At 39.3% G+C, this 18,886-nt stretch overlaps 2 protein-coding genes across 3 annotated transcripts; one reads left to right on the top strand and one right to left on the bottom strand.

Annotated features, from left to right (window-relative positions):
• Positions 1 to 2,141: 2,141 nt before the first annotated feature.
• Positions 2,142 to 13,783, top strand: crlf1b (cytokine receptor-like factor 1b). Of its 2 annotated transcripts, none has more exons than XM_044044830.1 (8): positions 2,142 to 2,410; positions 5,145 to 5,423; positions 7,193 to 7,322; positions 7,522 to 7,694; positions 9,596 to 9,753; positions 10,072 to 10,240; positions 11,514 to 11,695; positions 12,933 to 13,783. In XM_044044830.1, the coding sequence occupies exons 1-8, from the start codon at positions 2,353 to 2,355 to the stop codon at positions 12,954 to 12,956; spliced, it is 1,173 nt and encodes a 390-aa protein (XP_043900765.1). In that variant the 5' UTR covers positions 2,142 to 2,352; the 3' UTR covers positions 12,957 to 13,783. The 2 variants fall into 2 exon arrangements, with proteins under 2 accessions (XP_043900765.1, XP_043900766.1); XM_044044831.1 differs by having other exon boundaries at positions 11,514 to 11,699.
• A 27-nt stretch (positions 13,784 to 13,810) lies between these two features.
• On the bottom strand, positions 13,811 to 18,326 carry rex1bd (required for excision 1-B domain containing). Its single transcript, XM_044044833.1, has 5 exons — positions 18,175 to 18,326; positions 17,621 to 17,703; positions 16,914 to 17,118; positions 14,812 to 14,900; positions 13,811 to 14,251 (listed from the first exon to the last, which is right to left on the bottom strand). Exons 1-5 carry the CDS (start codon positions 18,244 to 18,246, stop codon positions 14,179 to 14,181), a joined length of 522 nt encoding a protein of 173 aa, XP_043900768.1. The 5' UTR covers positions 18,247 to 18,326; the 3' UTR covers positions 13,811 to 14,178.
• Between the last annotated feature and the right edge of the window lie 560 nt (positions 18,327 to 18,886).

The raw sequence follows: 18,886 nt of genomic DNA, 5'->3' as shown, positions 1-18,886 counted from the left end.
TCAATAGTATTTCAATTCAGGGGGCCGGGAAAAAAAGTCTGTCCTCTGTGGGGCATGACAGAAAATAACTGAGAACCACTGATTTAAGGGAACTACTGCAGGGGGTTACAACGAATTCAATTATTTAAACGAAAGAAATGGTCCAATGCAATGGTAATAAATAATCCCTACTAATATTATTTGGAAATAATAACTTAAACACACAAGTAAACATCCAAATAGATGTTTTTTGACTGAAAAACTGAGCAGGAATTTTGACACTCCAAAAAGTCAAAAAGTATTGCAATAATAAACAAAGCCAAACAGTTTCTACATTACAGGTCACTTCACAATTATCTATAGTTCCACCCTTTATAAGCCATGGTGCTGAGATGTAGGGGCACACATACACATGTACAAAAGTACAGCAAATACATTCTTTATCTTCCATTTTGTATTTCAATTTGTGTCGTTTACACTTTAAATGAGGGGCTAAAAGGACGTCCAAACATGAAGCACTATAGATCTATAGAGATAAGGTAGAATAGCAGGTGTAAAACTATAACTGGGTGTTTACTGTGTATTTATGTAATATGTTATTTGTTTACTGCTTATTTATGTAATCTTATTTGGTGTTGTCTTCTTTGGTTTACGTTCTTAGTCATTTTGGTTTAGTTTTCTATGTGGGACAATGTGTGACGCATGTTACTGGTGCTGAGAAGTATAGTTCAAAATGTTGATAGAATGTCTATTTAACTTGAAAGATAAACCGCTGATTGACTGTATGTATCAAGTGCACAACTGGTGCTTTTATGGTTAACTATCCAGGGTTATTTCTTGCCCCACACTTTTGACAGGTTTAACATAAAAGAAATAAGTCCCTAATTAAGTATCTGTAACTATGGCTGCAGCTCTTTTTTTGTTTTTGTTTTTTTGCAAGTTCTTCCACAGTCTGTTGATCTGTACGACCCTCTCTCCTCAAACTGCACTTCAAAAAAATGTCTATCAAGAAAAAAAAAGTCCGAAAATGTCCTTCAGCTGCTTCACCCAGTTGTGGTTAGTTTCCCTGTTCTTTGTTGTAGCTGCATCGTCTTTCCTTTGCTGTCGTTTCCATCATTTTTTTTCCCTCAAAATCTTTTCAAAAATCTATATAATTTGCGACTGACATGAACTTCTCCCACAACAAGAGGGAGACGGCGCCCTGCGTTTGACAGGTTGATTGACATCAGTCGAGCAGCACTGCTTTTTACAGTAATTACATCAGATGCATACATTTACTTTTAGAAAAGCATGAGTCTAGATTATAACCGATTAAAATGTGGGACATTGTCTCAATATGTGGGACAAGGGAAGCAGATTGTGTACGGTCCCAGACAAAGCGTCAGTACAAATACTTTGTTACTGTACAAAATCCATGTATCTCTACTTTACTTTGTCATGTGTATTTCTAGCAACTTTTACTTTTACTCCACTACATTTCCTCTCAACTAACTTTGTCACTCGCCCCGCTGAAGTAACACCAAATAAAATCAGAAGAAGAAGAGTTGGTATTATGGTCTGTATTTATATAAAGCCTATAGTTTTGCCATCCACCCGTCTTTCATACCCATTCACACACTGCAACATGGGGTTAAGGGTCTTGCTCAAGGACACTTATAGACCAGCAGAGCCAGGAATTAAACCTACAACCTTCCAGTCGAAAGACAACTCGCCCTACCACATGAGCTACCATGGCTCAATCCTCACTTTTTAATACTTTTACTTCTAAAACTTAAGTACATGTTATATTAGAAAATGAATTTTGATACTTAAGTTAAATAAATGTCATATACTTTAAGACCTTTACTTAAGTAGTATTATACAAAAGTGACTTCAACTTCTACCAAAGTCATTTTCTGGTAATACTTGTATTTTTATTCAAGTATCCCTTTAAGGTACTTTCTACAAGACTGACACTTAAAGAAACACACTTATGACTAGTATATTAAATATCTTATTAAAACCTCCTACATGTTACACACTGGACCTTTAAAGGCTGCATGTTGCTTATTGTATTACACGCGTGTGTGTGTGTATTGTGGGTGTGTATTTGGGAGGGGACAGACTGAAGCGCAATAATGACTTGGGACTGTGCGCAAACAGAGGAGGTGGAGCAGCGGGAAGCAGAGCGGTGTCACAATGGAGTTTAAAGGAATCAAACCTGGTGGTTTCTCTCTCTGCCACTGATTTCACTGAGGAGTCACCTTTTTTTCCTGCGATCAGCCGCTGCGGTTCCTCCTCCTCCTCCTCCTCCTCCTCCTCTTCCTAAACTTTACTCCCGTGTCTCCACCGCGCGTCTGTGGACAGTGGAGAAGGAAACCAGCAGAAAGAGTCATGTTCTCCTTCATGTTCCTGCTCCTCCTCGTTCCACATGTGCTCTTCTCCTCGACGCGTAAGTACCAAACTTTGACAGATCTGCTGTAGTTTCCCTCAGGAGGTGCAGAGTCTTCCTGCACCTCCTGTGCAGTGTGTATCCAACTCCGAGCAGGGCTCACTGGTTTTAATCACTTGTTTAACTTAATCAAAAACAGATGAGTAATTTCTCTCCCCAGGTGTCTTCAGCTCACCCACAACAATTATTAACGAACCATAAACATCTGTCACGGTTGATCCAGCATCAACAATCCTATTTGTAATTGTCTACTTTGTCACACGATACAATAGATTTAAACACGTTTATCTTTGCTATGGAGAAATGTAAACACCTGACAAATTACCATGATAATTCAAAAGGAGAAAAATTGTGTAAATTAACAACAATTGTGCTTTTTTTTTTTTTTTGTATTTTGAAAACATTCAGCTTATAACTGAAAACAAATGAAATGAAAATGAAAAAACATCATCACGTTTCCCTCTGAAATGATTCCAGATGCATTTGTATGTGAGCACATTCATCAATACTAATGGTGACTAATTATAGTGAGAAAGATGCTTATTAGACACAGTGATGATGAGGAGGAGGAGGAAGCCGACGAGCTGTCACTCACTCAACATCCAACAGCTCTGCTGCATGAAGGAAAATGCTTCACAATAATAATTCACATGTCAACTACATGTTATTATTATTTATTTATATTCATGTTTGTAACATGTATTTTTTTTTTTTTTGGATACAACTGTATTTTAATCACATACATTCCCAGTTGAAATAAGTGAAATTGGAATAAACAACATATCGATAAAGTTTGTTTATATGACAAAATGAAACAAGAGCAATTCAAGGCAGGCATAGAAATAAACAACATAAACAAAGAATAAAAAAAAAGAAAAATGAGAATCAAAAAGATCAAAATCATGTTAAAAACATTACACTATTAAAAGTATTTGAATGGTCAATTTCATACACATAATCATCCCACTAAACATATTTACTCAAATAAGAGACAGTAAATTACAGTAGTGACTGGTTTGACTGTGAGAAAATAGCTCTTAATGTTGAGAAAACATTTTAAAATCAACAATAATAAAGGTGTCAGCTCCAGTTTGGTTTTCACACAGCTTCAGTGATATGTTATATTGTGAACCTTAATCACAATATTACATGTCACTAAATCCAGTGAGGATAAAAACAGAAAAGACAGCAGCGGCAGCAGCAGCAGCGGCGGCACAGTGGCCCTTATACCTCTGCAGAGGAACCTCAGCGACACACACACACACACACACACACACACACTCACAGGGCTTTTTGTCATGCACATCAATCATACAGGTAAACTTAAACCTAAGAAGGGTCGCAGGATGGAAAAGCACAAACCGGGGTGACCTTTCTGAGGCTCCATAAATCCATTTCATTACAGGGTCATAAATATGTGCTGAGGTGGTGCAGTGTTGCTGCTGCTGCTGCTGCTGCTTACTACTTAGTATTTTGTTAGTATTTCATCTCAAGACCTGAAAATGTGTTCAATTCTTAAACCAAAGGTCCAGTTTGGACACAAGGCTGAAGAAAGAGGAGACAGTAATGAAACATGACAGATGCCAACAAAGAAGGAGAAAAGAAGAATTGTTGAGAAATAAACGGCATAAAATACAAAGTTGATTGATCTGGAGAAACATTTAAATACAGTGTTTAAATGATATATTGGAATGTAAAGAAAAAAACAAAAACTAGGCAGCAAAACACGGGTAGGACTCGGGTAGTTGCTCTAGTTTTTTAAGGAATGTCATTCCAGAGTTTGGTGTATGAAATGATTTCTGACTGGAGTTATTATTGTTGGCTGGAACTGGAAGGAGAGTAACGTGTCCAGTGAGTGTTGGAGAGGAGTTATTGCTGTGGATTAATGTGGATTAGATTATATAGTTGTGAAAATACACTGAAACGATGCGTCCACACAGGAAAGTTACTATAGAATGACATAAATTCATTGAATGATCACCTGATTCTTTAAAAATAACAAGGAACACAAAGAATTTAAAGGGAAAATATCTCATATGGGATGCAATAGATCCATAAAATAAAAAGCCACTATTTTAGCAGCCGTACTTTATTAAGTCACACAAATGCAAACGGCATAGATTAAAACAAACAATTCCAACTCAGCAGTGACTGAAAAGGCAAAGACTGATGCAAAGTACCTGCCTGTTCTATGTATATTATAAAAAAAGGCAGAGTAAATACACATATACATTTAAGTAGACACACATTTAGATATACGCATGTATACAAGTTCATTTAAAATATACATGGATTGATTTTCCATAGACACGCATCTTAAAGAACCTCTGGAAATTACTTAATATTGACTGAAAATATGGGAATAATTATAAACAATGGAGTTGTATTATTAATAATCACCCGCCTTATTAATGATGTGTACGGTTCTTTTCTATTGTAGGACTGAGTTTTTTTAAATGTTGATTCCACACAGTCGGATAAATATGGAAGTACAGGTTTGTGGTTATGTTTTTGCAAAACCGTATTATTTCATATTTTCCTCGGTCTGAGTGCTAATGATTTTGGAATCTCTCCTCTGATATAATCAATGTGTCGTTTCCATGTTCATCTTAATTTCAGGTTTTCTTTGTTGTTGTGTGATATCATTTTGAGTTCAACATGATTTACTGTTGATCTGTAACTGATCATGTGAAGACCTATTCAACCTGTTTGTGTTTGTGTGTCCATCACTCAGATGTGGCCGTGGTCTCCCCTCAGGATCCAGTCCTGCTTATCGGCTCCAGCCTGACGGTCACGTGCTCGCTGAGTCCAGAGCTTGGCCTCCACGCCGGCACGTTGTACTGGACGCTGAACGGCCTGCGTCTGTCCAGCAGCTCCTACAGCGCGGCGTCCTCCAACACTCTGAGCGTCACCCTTCACAACCTGAACGGCTCTCGGCAGAAGTCTGGAGACAACCTGGTGTGTCACGCAGCAGATGGACACGTCCTGGGTGGTTCTTGTCTCTACGTGGGCAGTAAGTGGAGGCTTTGTGTTTTTACTGTTTTTCCAGTGCAGACAGTTGTGAACGGCTGATGTGGCGACAAATGACTTTTGGAGTTAGTATGATTATATAAAATAAAATGAAACAACAATCAAATCAGGTTCTGGCATTGTAACACAATGTTACTGACGTTGTCATTAAAAATGACAAGGATGCTTTAAAGAGAGGGTGTTCCAAAGTGTGGGACCATTAAAAAACAGAGCCGAACCTCAGCAGATCGCTTGTGGGACACTTCAGGAATTTTTAAACGCAAAGATCTGAGGATTTTTATTTGGACATAGACGGTCACTGATGTATCAGGTGCTAAATTATTTAGGGTTTTAAAATGATAAAGGAACTTTAAAATCAATTCTGAAAGACAGGCAGCCAACGCAGTGATGTAAGCAATTTAAATTGTCATATATGTATGTATATAAATAAATATATATATACATACATGTATATATATATATATTTATTTATTTTTTAAGTCAAGCTTCATGTAAGTTCATGCTGTGTTATAAAGAAAAAGATGCAGCATTACGACACAAGACGTCATCAAAATATTAAATACTGTACCCAAATGCAAGGATGAGAGCTTGAACAGCTGAACTGCTTTAACATGTTCAATAAAAATGTTTTAAAGTGGCATATAAGAACAATAGGAAACAAAGAACAATTACATGGTCATTGTGCTAATTGCATTGTTTTAAATTGCCGTTTGGATTTGAAAAGGATAAATGGTTCAGCCCTGATGAAGAGAGCTTGTTATAAAAGCATGTTTCAGCCTTAAATCATCTTTCTTACTCATTCTGTTATTCGTTTATACTCAACCGGCTACTGATGAACTCATGGACAAATGCTGAGAATATTGTCAGGAGAGACTTCTGCAGACATTTGCATTCACATATTTAATAGGAGCGTTGCACATTAATGAACATTTAGCCAGATTATAGACATTGATTCATTTACATATATACATCTCTAGGCAGATATATATAAAATAAAACACTCAAATATAAAGGTAAGAATAAACACAAGGACATTTGATTCCATGTGGCATAAACATTCATTAAAGGATAAAGTGAATGGAATGAAAGGACGAGTCAAGGTCACTGTGACCGCACTAAACTGTGAATGCTTATGTTTAAAGAATCCTCACAAATGTTCACCTTGACCGACAGATTAAGATTTGGGTGGTCAGGGGTCAATGTCAGGGTGACCTCACAAATCATGTGTTTGGCATCTTGACCTTTCAAATGTGCATATTATAAGAGTCTGGGAGAGAACGTGCGGACGTGACTGTGCAGTAACTCAGCAACACAATCAGCAATTCTATTGTACTTTTGATTGCTTTATTTTCCATGTAAGTGTAAATGGATTCATACATGATGGAAGTAGTTTAAATGAATATATGGACACACATATGTTAATGTTTTATTGGGGTTGTGTGGTGATGCACCATCATTTGTTTTAAATCTGATACACAGTGAATATTTAAATGAAGCTCAGCTGAAAAATCACAAATCAAGTCGCAAAACATCATAAAAATTACAATTAAATTCTTTTCCCCAAATGGTTCAGCTCTAGTATCGACTTGAACATTTAGCTTCATGCTGTGTTTCTCTCTCTCCATCTCTCACAATCCACACCATTCTGTGCTAGGATTCAAATTTATCTTCAAATGATCTTCTGTTTCTGTTTTATAATGTGAACAATAGTTTGTTAAAAAAAAATCTCCCGCTGCTCTTTTTCCCCACCAGCGCCTCCAGAAAAACCACTCAATTTATCGTGTTGGTCTCGCAATGCCAAGGACTTGAGCTGCAAGTGGAGCCCGGGCGGCCGCGGTGAAACCCACATCCGAACTAAATACTCGCTCAAGTACAAACTGAGGTGAGCGTCCGAGACCTGCTGCAGCTCACAGGTGATCACCTTGTCCCGCAGCACTCAGGTAGAGTGTGTGACACGTACAGTTACCCTCAGTGGCTGCAGGCTGTTGCTTTGTTTTTGTGCACATTAAAAATAGTGTTTGCAGAGACTGCAAAGACAAAAAAGATTTGTTTTTATTATTATTTAATTTGCTTTGGTGCAGGTGGTACGGCAGAGAGAAGGAGTGTGAAAATTACAGCACGGGTAAGCAGCGTTACTCCTGCTACATCCCCCGTAACCTCGCCCTCTTCACCCCGTATGAGATCTGGGTTGAAGCGACCAATCAGCTGGGCTCGACATCCTCTGACATCACCACTCTGGACATCCTGGATGTAGGTGAGTAAGACTCACATTGTTTGTCTTTAGTTTCAAGCTGCAGTGCATAACATGTGGTCATTGTCGTAGTTGCTGATGTTATTCTTTTGCCTCCTTGTGAACAGAAATGATCATAATCTAAATCTTTTGTGCGCTACGTCCTTTCAAACAAGCTCTGTCAAGCAGTGCTATTAGACGTGACTGAGGGAGCATTTGTGTGTATGCAGCAGCAGAGGCTGTCAAACTGCTGAACAACAGTTTGGGTTTTTCTGGGCAGTAGAAATCACTTCAGAAAGCTTTCTTTGTGTTTTCAACCTCCAACCTGTTTACTGCTGTCGCGCTTTACTAGAGCAAAGTTGCTCGACATAAAACAAATGGCTTCTTTTACGCAGTGCATGAATGTCAAGATCTAGAGAGATCACGAGCTTTCTAAGAGGAGAAAAGTGTGTGTCTTTGTGCATGTGTGTGCGTGTGCTGCCCGCAATCATTGACTGTTGTCGTTGTCAAAATAAAATAACAAAAGTTGTTGTTGTTGTGTCCTGGAGGAAGAATAACAACATTTTAGACACATCAATAACAACAATCAGTTCCTCTTCATTAACTCTCGTTGAACTGTAACCACAGATAACTATTTACATAATCCAACCGTGACGGTTTATTTTGAGTTGTGGGGGGAAAAGAATAGCATTCATGGATGGCTTCAATAACCTGTGTGTGTTGCGTTCACTGCCCCCGGTTCTAAACACATCAGTTTCTACTTATTGTCACTTTACTCGTTACACATCTATTTATTGAATGTTTACACCATATTTTCAATAAAGCGATTCATCAACAATTCATCTTATTTTACTCTCAGTTTTCCCTCATGGAACTTTTATTACCATGTCAGTTGAACCCAGCCCGAGCCCCACAATTATTTCTGGATTTTTGTTTTGGTCGTGTAGGGTCGGGTATCCACGCTCTAGTCATCTGACAATGGTTTGATTCCAGCGGACATTTGTTTATATTTAAAAGTTGCGCATTACAGCTTTAACTCTTGGAGGTTAATCAACAGAACTATTTCCCTTTTTCTTTTGTATACGTCCCTCGTCTTTCCTTCCCTCTCCTCCCTGTCTGAAGCTCTCCTGCATATGGCCACCACACGTCTCCAGGGACAGCGGATTTATTTTTATGGTGGACTCTCTCCAGCTCGATGCTTAACTGTGTTATAGGTTCAGGCTGTGACTCTTCCAGTTTTTTAGTTGAAAAGAGTTTAGTTGAAAAGAGTTTCTCAGGTGATTTTTCTCTCTGGTTTTCTTCTCCATTTCCTCTCTCACTTCCTCTTCTCTCCCTCCATTCATCCTCAGTGCACACTGACAAACAGATGACCTGAGTGTTTTTGAAGGAGTGGTGTCTCATACACATAATAAACTTTTATTTGTTGTGACCTGGTTTTTTCCTCTTCACCTCTAGCTGAATGTAGTCGAACAAATAAAGTACATCAGCTGAGACACACACACACACACACACACACACACACACGCCGGCTTAAAGTAACAAACAGAAAACACTTTTACAAGACAAGTTCCTTCCTTCGTCTGCCTTCTTTTATCTTCACCATCATTGTCTCTCTCCTTCAAAGCACTTCATGTGTTTGCACACTTTATCGTAGTGGGTTCAGTTTTATTTCATCCAAGTCTTTTCTCCACAGAAAGTAAAGTCTGACCCTAACACTGCACTTTCAATAATGCACTTTCATTCACTGCACTAAATGCTTACAGTAACTTTGTAATGTTTTTTTTTTCAGACAATAGATTTTTTCTGTATTTATTTTTTTTAGAGAGACAGTTTCCTGATTGTGGTTTTAAAACGAGGTCACTCTGCTCCACGTACTGTATCTCTGCTGGAATCAAACCTTCTAACACTTGTCCTCGTGCGTCCAGTGACCACAGACCCTCCTGCCAACGTGCAGGTGAGTCGCGTTGGGGACCTCGAAGACCAGCTGACAGTCCGCTGGGCGAGCCCCCCCGAGCTCAAGGACATCCTGTTTCAGGCCAAGTATCAGATCCGCTACAGACTGGAGGACAGCACTGAATGGAAGGTAGTTCAAACACACGAGACTAACCCATAACTCGTTAATGCCTAACCCTGACTTCAAACGAACCACAGTTCAAACTTAGCCCTACATTTAACCAGTTCCTCAGAAATGAGGTTCTGACTCATTCAGGCCAGGTTTTGGTCTCCATGAGGACTGCTGGTCCTGACTGGTTCAGAAAAGGTCCTAAAGAGGTAACAAATCCAATCACACACACACATGCAGTGGAGTATGATGAATTATAGGGATAAAAAGTCGCAGCAGATCTCTTTTCCGTTTTTGTGTCGTGTATTTTGAGTCTTTGCCATTTGCTGTGCATCCCAGGTGGTGGATGATGTTGGCAACCAGACGTCATGTCGGCTGGCCGGCCTCCAACCTGGAACAGTCTATTTTGTCCAGGTTAGGTGCAACCCAGTGGGCATCTATGGTTCAAGGAAAGCCGGCATCTGGAGTGACTGGAGTCACCCAACTGCAGCCTCCACTCCTAGCACTGGTACATATGTTACAGAGGACATGATGTAAAATATGGCAGTACAATGATAAAAATAGCACTGCATTTGGAACAATACTACATAAAATGGGCTTTAGTTTGTGGACAGCCCAGTCACAGTTCACCAAATGTTTAAATGTATAATCATAGTCTTTCCTTCTCTTGGCTGTCTCACATTTTAAATGGCCTTTAAATCCTTCCCAAATGTCTGTGATGCCCACAATCCTGAGCATTCTTCCCATTTCTTAAAGAAATCCACCTTTATCTGCCAATTTAAGTCAGGAAAACAATGTCCCTGTCCCTGATTCAACATCCTGGACAAGCAGATGTAAACCGCATGTGACGCAGTAGAAGGCAAACATCACATACCTTGATAGAGATCTCCCAGCAGAGGATGAGAAGGAGCTGCAGAGAGCCAGGGGGACTTCTGATAGATTTTTGTTGTTGGCTTCAAAGATTGATCAAGTTAAAAAGCTGGTTGTCTGTTTGAGGCACACACAGGACCTATAAAGCTTGAGTGGAAGCAGGTTTGTGAGCAGCAGGAGGAGATAATGAGTTACATAGGTTATGTGGTATTTACTCTACTTCAGAGGGAGGAAGTTGTTATCGGAGCTCTGTTGTTGCCATAAAGAACCGATCGTGGCAGTCTTATGACTTTCAGTAGCCGGTTTCCACAGGCATGTGAGTACATCACCTCCACGGTTTAAGATGTTAAACTGAGAAAACATTTCCACCGATTAAACAACATTGATCTTCATAAATGCTTACTGGGGAACTCTGAGAGTCCTCCAAGCTACACACGCAGATTTGTTCTTTCCGGTCTGTCGATACGTTAGTGTTGAAAAGCAATTTTATCCCTGATATTAGAAGAAATTCATTTCCCCTTCCTCTAAAATGAAAATCCACAAAGAGACGTTTCTCACTGTTTTGACATTTTATTATCTGAAGAGGTATTGGGTTAATAAAACAAGTCGTCAGCCGTGTTTACAAGTGTGTGCACACGCAACATAAAAGTAGGAAAATTACAGGTCATCCTCTGTGAACTCACAAATATGTGAACTAAATGTGATCCATCAAAGATTTATTCAGTGTAGGTAGGCAGCGAAAACGTGACAATTTCCTTCATAATTCATAATCTTGTAACTAACACACGTCCTCACTATGACCATGATGCTGTTTTTCATTCCTTCACTCTTTTCTTTTCTTTATCTCTCTCTCTCTCTCTCTCTCTCTCTCCCCCTCCCCCCCACGACCCACCCATTCTCTCCCCTCCCAGAGCGTTTGCAGAGCGGCTCCTGTGACTCTAAGCCCAGTGAGCAGAACTCCACCCTGCGGCGGGAACTCAAGCAGTTCTTCGGTTGGGTCCGCAAGCACGCGTATGGCTGCAGTGGCATGTCAATCAAACTGTACGACCAGTGGCGGGTGTGGCTGCAGAAATCGCACAAAACGCGCAACCAGGTAGGTAAGCAGAATCTCTATTTATTTTCACTTTCTTAAAAAAAATACACACAGTAGAAGGTCAAGTTTGTAATAATGAGTGAACGCATGCTCTGACCACCTACATCAAGGCCCCAGCCAAAAATAAGAAGCTTTGAAAACCAAATCAGTTTTTAAAACCATACATATACATACATGAATCTGGACTCAATATGGAGCTCACTGTCTGCGGTTCATCATCAATTCCTTGCAATAATTGGCATAAGGCATGCAATGGAAACTTTTAACTTTAATGTGCATTATTTTTATATTTGACATGGAATATATAATATCCTTACAGGTGTAATTAATCATTTCTTCTTTATACTAATTTTATACTATTTGTTATACCTCTTATTTTAATTACTGGAGTTCTTTTATGTGGGTGAGCTCTGTAATGCCATTGTTTTCTCTTCTTTTAACAGTGACAAAAAAGCTCTACTGTACATTCAATTTCTGCCAATGAACAGTTGTAAATGTTACTCACTGGACCATTTAACAGCCACTGCTGCACTCACGACCTCCACTGAATCTCTGACAGAGCCCTTTGTTATGCCATGTGGTCAGCATTTTTACAAACACAAGCAGGGCTGATTGTCTCTGTGAGGTTTCAGTCCATACTTTGTGATCAGGTAAAAAAAACACATGCGGTTTCCACTTTACTGGCTCAAGTGATCGAGGCAGAAAAGTGGATCCGCCGCTAGTCACGAGACTCTGATTTTATTACGTATTTTAACAATGTATACGTCTGATCTTAAGCTGATGACCACAACAAAGAGAGATGAACATGCAAATGTAATTAACAGCCCACTGTGATGGGTTCCGTTTGTGTTTTGTTCCCCTCTTGGCACTAAGAAACCCCCTTTCACGAAAATAACTCAGGCCAAATGGCACACAGAGCCTCGGCATCTCCTCTGTGTTTATGTGACTGCGAGGATTTCAGACCTCTGCTGTTCCCTCCTTGAACTCTCACAAACACTCACTTCAACTGACATATATTTAGTTTTTTTGTGCTGGAATAATGTCCTTGTTCTCAAAATGTGACGACTTCCCACTGATTAGAGATGATGAGAAAAGTGTCAGGGGAGTGGGAATGATGCACAGAGACTTCGAAAGAGATGATGCAAAAGGAGAATGGGGAGAAAAACGTGGAATCCAGACATGGAGCAATTATCTTGATTATTGTAAATGACCCAATTTTCTGCTTTTGTATTTTCAGATTCTTCAAGATGATAATTCATAGCACCGCCAGTGTTTTGTTGTTTTTTTTTAATTCAAGAACAGCCTCACCAAACACTGATGGACAACTGGCCTGGAGCGTCCCAGCTGTGGGAGAGGTCCACCGCCCTGGCTGAGGGATACTGCAGCGTTTAGTCTCATCCGCCGCGAGTTTAAAGGGCCCGAGTGGAAGATAACTGAAGTGAGACAATGAAGCCTTTTCTCTAATATTTCCGCTGGTCTTTGCACACACACACTCACACACTTACATTAATGCCCTCAGTAACTGCACTTTTTAGTCCATGTATAAAGAATGAAGTTATGGTTATAGTTCGGGCTTCTTACGGAGTTAATAAAAATATGTTTTAATGATGTCAAATGGTAACTATTACTCAAGCATGTTAAAAACATAACATATGATGTATTTCAGTGGCAATAACATGACATGGGTGTCTGTGTTTGCGGGTCAATAATTGTAATAACCTTTTGTAAAGTGGTAATTAACAAACATTAGTACTTTTGTAGAGGTTTAAACAAATCTATGTGAAATGTATAATGTTTAGTACATTACAAAAGTTTAGCAATATCCCAATTGATCAATTTGATGAGAACTTATAAAACATCAAATATACAGTTTTGTATTATTAGTGTAGTTAAATCAGAGTAAGTAGTTATTAAACCCCAGTACATAAATCATAAATGCTCTACTTTCTGTTAAGTGCACATATCAAAGAGTGTCTGAACATACATTTTGATACTATATATTTTTATAAATGTATATTTAAGCAATATGGATTTTTCTTTTTTTAAGTTATACGCTTTACTTGTGGTCAATTCTGAAACATACAGTGTATGAAATGTATAGAAAAGAGCAGAAAATATCTTGTTATGTGTTTTTATTTTCAAAAATATAACATTGAGTACACAGATATGTCTCATACGTTGTAATATTATTAAACATTTTTCCCCATTCATCATTCATCATTTTCACTGAAATATAAGCATTTTCTTTACTTTTTCTTTTGCTGCGGCACGCATTAACACAAGCACACATCTCCTGACAGAAGCATGCGCACACACACACAGATTGTGAAAAGCCCCCTGGGTGGAATAAGACTGCAGCAGCAAGCAGGGTGGAGCCAGAGGGCAGGTGGGGGTGAGGGAGTCAATAATTGCAGCTGAGGAATCCAAGATGAAAGTTGCGGCAGGGCTCAGTGAACCTGTGGTGATATGAGAGGGCGGCCCTGTCAATCACTCTCCTCTGAGTCATATTTAAAGTCCTGCATGATCTCACTGATTGCCTCTTTGTTCTTGATGATTCTTGAGAAGATAAGAATACAGACACACATTTATTAGAAAACGAATGTAAAAAGAATTAGTGCTTTTCTGTTAATCTACAACAATTTTTTTTCAACACAAACACAAATTACAGTGGTAACAAAGGACGGGCTGTTAAATTAGACACGGGAAGTGCACGAGCTTCTGAGCTCGGGCAGGGTATTGAGTAAAAATGATTTTGATGATTAAAATTACATTACACAATAAAGTAAAATCATTTCATTTAAGCTGGCCTGGTCATCTTCTTGCAATCAAACATTGAGCAACTTTCATGTCACTTTAGATCTTCGTGATGCACTCTGTGTGCTTATTGGCTCACTGGTGCTCATAAGATTAACTCCTTAGGTGCCAAAAACCTTTTTTTGATATTAGGTGATACAGAGGAAGTACGATTACCAGTTGATACCACTAAAGTGCTGCAGTTTGATACCCAGCCCTACTCTAAGCAGCTCTACAGCTGACAGCAGGTTGAAAGTGAGTGAGTAAATGGGTCAGTGGGGAGTCAACACAGTAAACGCAGGGGTTACAATGGCTGCTCTTACTCGTGCTTGATCTCCTGAATCTTTTCTTGACAGCCTTCCTCCTCCGGGTGATCCTGGGCCCGCTGCCTGGCCAGCTGCAGCTTGGCCGTCTGTTGAGAAGGCACATCAGACAAGATTTATGCAAACCATTCATCAGCAGAGACAGAGGAAGAACTCCGAGATAATAAAAGCTTCATAAAAAGCTTTACGTAAAACGATACAAAAGTGCTACACATCAACGCTGAGCACCAGATGTAGGAGATGTGGAGTCTTCAAGAATGAGGAGAACCACCGGGGCTTGTTAACCTTGTAACACCAGAACTGAACTCAGACTTCAACTGAACTGAAATGGTGTTTACTTAGCAGTGGGCATCAATATCTACACAACTTAGTCATTGTACTGTTGCCTTAACCATCCACCAAAAACGAGGTTTTTACAGTGTAACAAATACCCTTTACCTATAAAGGAAGGAATAAACAGGCCATCACCTAACTCAAAAAAAACTGCTACTGCTTTTACTTTGAGTTTTTCACAATAAAAGTGATTCTTTTTAAAATGAGTCTGCAGAGCTGATGTGATTACTGCAATGTAGCAGATTTGCAGCCCTCACATTCTGGCCACATAACAGTAGTGGTACATGTGCTTAGTAAAGAATTTACGCAATATTTTGGGTTTTACAGATTTTAAATGATTTTCTTTTACAATACCTTTTGTCAAGTATTTGACTTTATATGACAAGAGCAAAGGCTGCTTTAGGTCAGAGAGTGAGAAATGTGCATCTTTGTGCATTTAAAGTAGTACAGTTGTGTCTCTTATTTAAGAAGCCCAATGAACTTACTGTCCAACCTTTCATTATTAAAAGGTAGTGCTCATCGGGGCACTCCCAGGTTTGGATGAGAGTTGATTGGACCCTTTTAAAACCTAGAACTTTCAGCACAGGAGGCCTGTGTGGACTTCACACCATCACAGAGTAATCAGTGGCCACAGGCTTGTGGTCATATACAATGAAACCATCTCACAGCTCTGTGAATATATTGATGCTTTTATTGACAACTCATTTACCTGGAGCACCCGTGGGGACAGTTTCTGTAACAAATTACAGCAACGAGTGCACTTCCTACTTTGACTTTTATGTTAGCCTTTATCTGGTGCTTTCAGTGAGCTTTATCAGATAAGGCATCTTAGCTTGGTGCAGCTAATGTTCAAAGTGGTCAAACGGATGTAGACTGCGTCAGTTTACAAACAGCCCCCTCAGCCTAAGGCACGACAAGAGGATACCAAATGAGCCACTGTCAGGTTCCTTAAGTTGGCTGAGACTATTCTCCCTCTCTCTCTGTTGTGACTTTTCTTCTGTACAAGCACACAACCTGGTTTGATTATATTGTCTTACATTTAATCTTTTGCTTTACAAACACACCCATTTGCACACATGCACATCCTAACTATTATGAACATTTAATTTGACATCCTAGATTTAATTCAAATATATACTTTAAATAATATTCATGGTGTTTTGCTATGACCTCGTGAGACGAGTCTTGACACTGTGACATTTTACTAGGTGAGTAGAAACTTCTCCCTACAGTAGGAGATTCTTCGAGAAGGTAAAACACATTTACATTTACAACTACATTTTCACTGTGTCAGTATGACGAATAAAGCCTGTAGCAATTTTCACACTAATGGCATTATAGGAGCCGAATGTGTTTGATTATGGTATGAGGTTTTGGTGTAATTCACTCAATGTGTGTGTGGGGTCGCTGTGCTCTCAGAGGGGGAGCTCAGGTGTATATAGGTGGCTCGGCTTCTATAGGCATTTTTCATCTTTGCTGTACTGCTTCGCTGAAGAACTCTGCCTCCTTGTGGTGAAACTAAGGAACTGCACCAGCAAAACTAACAACTTCTGTGAACTGCATTACATCAGAGGAAACCTGAAATATCACTTATGGTAGGTGTGGAGGATTCAAGATTCAATTCTTCATTGTCATTTTCTTAATGACAATGTATCAATATTACCTTCAAATATCATGAAATTAAACTTTAGTTCAAATTTGAAGCTAAACCTTTGGAATATAAAAGGTGTGAAATATGATTTAAGAAATAATTAAACAAAGTTTCATACCAGCTCAAGTTTCTGCTTCTCTTTGCTCTGCAGTTTCTCAATGTGCTCAGAGAGATCTGGCCTGTTGAGCTCATGGTGCAGCATCCCCTTGATGTCCAGCACTTCCTTAGAGATACCACAGAAGGCCTGCGTTATCTCATGAACCAGCTGCTTGTAGTGGTCAAAGTCATAGTGGGGTCCTGTCCTCAAGTAGGCCTCATGTCCCCTGGAAGACAGCCAAAACAACAAAAAGGACAGGAGGAGAAATGTATGAAGCCCATGACTTTTTGACTATGACTATTTGCAAAAAGTGCAATTCAGCCACTAGGGCTGCATAATTGACTCTTGGTAAAAGTCCAAAACTTGATAAATTAAGAGGGTTGCACGTTTGTATCACAAAGGGTAACTGGTGCCAAATTAACAAGGCTGGATAAGAAATGTGTTGAGCAAGGCAAGTTTGCAGTGGTAAAGGCACTTCCTCAGAAGAGATGCAGAGTTTGATGAGAAAGTGGAGGATGGTGCCGCCACACAAAAGGATAAGGATGAGGATGGCTGAAGAGAAGGTACATGGATGTGCTAAAAGGGTACATGAAAGTGGCAAGAGTGATGGAGAAGGATGCAGAGGCAAAAATCCTCCTAATCAGGAGCAGCCAAAAGAAGAATATTGTGATAAACTATGACTACACCACAGCATTTACTCATTACATCATTACTAGATCCAAACTTACTCGTCAAAAAGCCGATAGGTCTCGACTCTCTCTGACTGAAGATGATAAAACCTTTGGATTAAGCCTTTAAAGTCTGTAGAGACCTGCACACACATAATCACATTTCAGAGCTACAACAGAACATTTTACATCATACCTGGTGGAAATGTAGAATAATATTAGAAACATAAAGACATTCAACATTTTGAATATATATTTTTTATCGATGCAAACTTATGCAAACTTTGTGATTTTTAGGCTGTATCTTTGACCTTCCATTGTTCTTTTTTAACAATTCATATACGAAACTGATCTAAAACTGACGTATTATTGATGCTTAATGTTCTCGTTAAATTTTATTAACTATAACTAAAATGGACGTTTACTTACGAGCACTTTGTAGATATAAAATAAGTCAATAACATGCAGTAAACTATTCCTGATATGAACAGTTGCCAGGTTACCATTAGCTTAGTTTAGCTTGTAGTTTAGATTAGCCTAGCTAAGCACATGTGAAGTGTAATTTATCAGTCTAGGAGACGGTTCCCGCTAAATAACAAACTTAAAACACTTACCATAATAAACAGTTGGAAAATACTGCTGTTGAGTTGACGGAGACTCGACAATGTCATATGTTTTTTAGTCATTAAACGACGTTTTCACTCTGTATATGAATCAGCATCACGAGAGCCCGCCTACCCGGAATTGAAGGAAGAGCACGGAGCAAGAGTCGACTTCAAAATAAAGTGTTGACATTGACCAGGTCAGTTTACGCTCACAATGGAAATGCAAGTTAGTCTGATGTCGATATTTAAGATATTTTATTTTCAGTCTGTTGATGTTTAATCATCAGGTTCCTGCTGCAGTGATGTGATTTTATCTCTCATCTTGAACATAAAGTTGATTCTACATTTATTTTGAAAAGTGTATAACGTTACTGGCGTCTGGCTGCCACCAACCAATCAAATACACTCCTGCACAAAAGAGGCAGCAGATCACTACTTCTTTTTGATTCCAGATTATTTGCATTACCTTTATTATGAAAGAATATCAATGATGGACAATGACCTGATGTTGTGTGAGGACATCACGTGATCGTAGTTGTTAAAAATGGTTGATGACTTGTTGCACCTCACTAACACTGGGCGTCTTGTCTGGTTTACATATAGGATAATAAAGCCTTGTACCAACATGGGGAGAGACTGAGTCTCGCGTAGCTACTACTGTGTAGAGACGCGGGCACTCCCACGCCTCGAGTCTCCCTCTGTCGACCATTGGTCCACTCAG

The sequence above is a fragment of the Solea senegalensis genome, linkage group LG14 (genome assembly GCF_019176455.1).
Source record: "Solea senegalensis isolate Sse05_10M linkage group LG14, IFAPA_SoseM_1, whole genome shotgun sequence".
In the NCBI taxonomy this organism is placed as follows: domain Eukaryota; kingdom Metazoa; phylum Chordata; class Actinopteri; order Pleuronectiformes; family Soleidae; genus Solea; species Solea senegalensis.
This window is presented reverse-complemented; position numbering and strand designations above follow the sequence as displayed.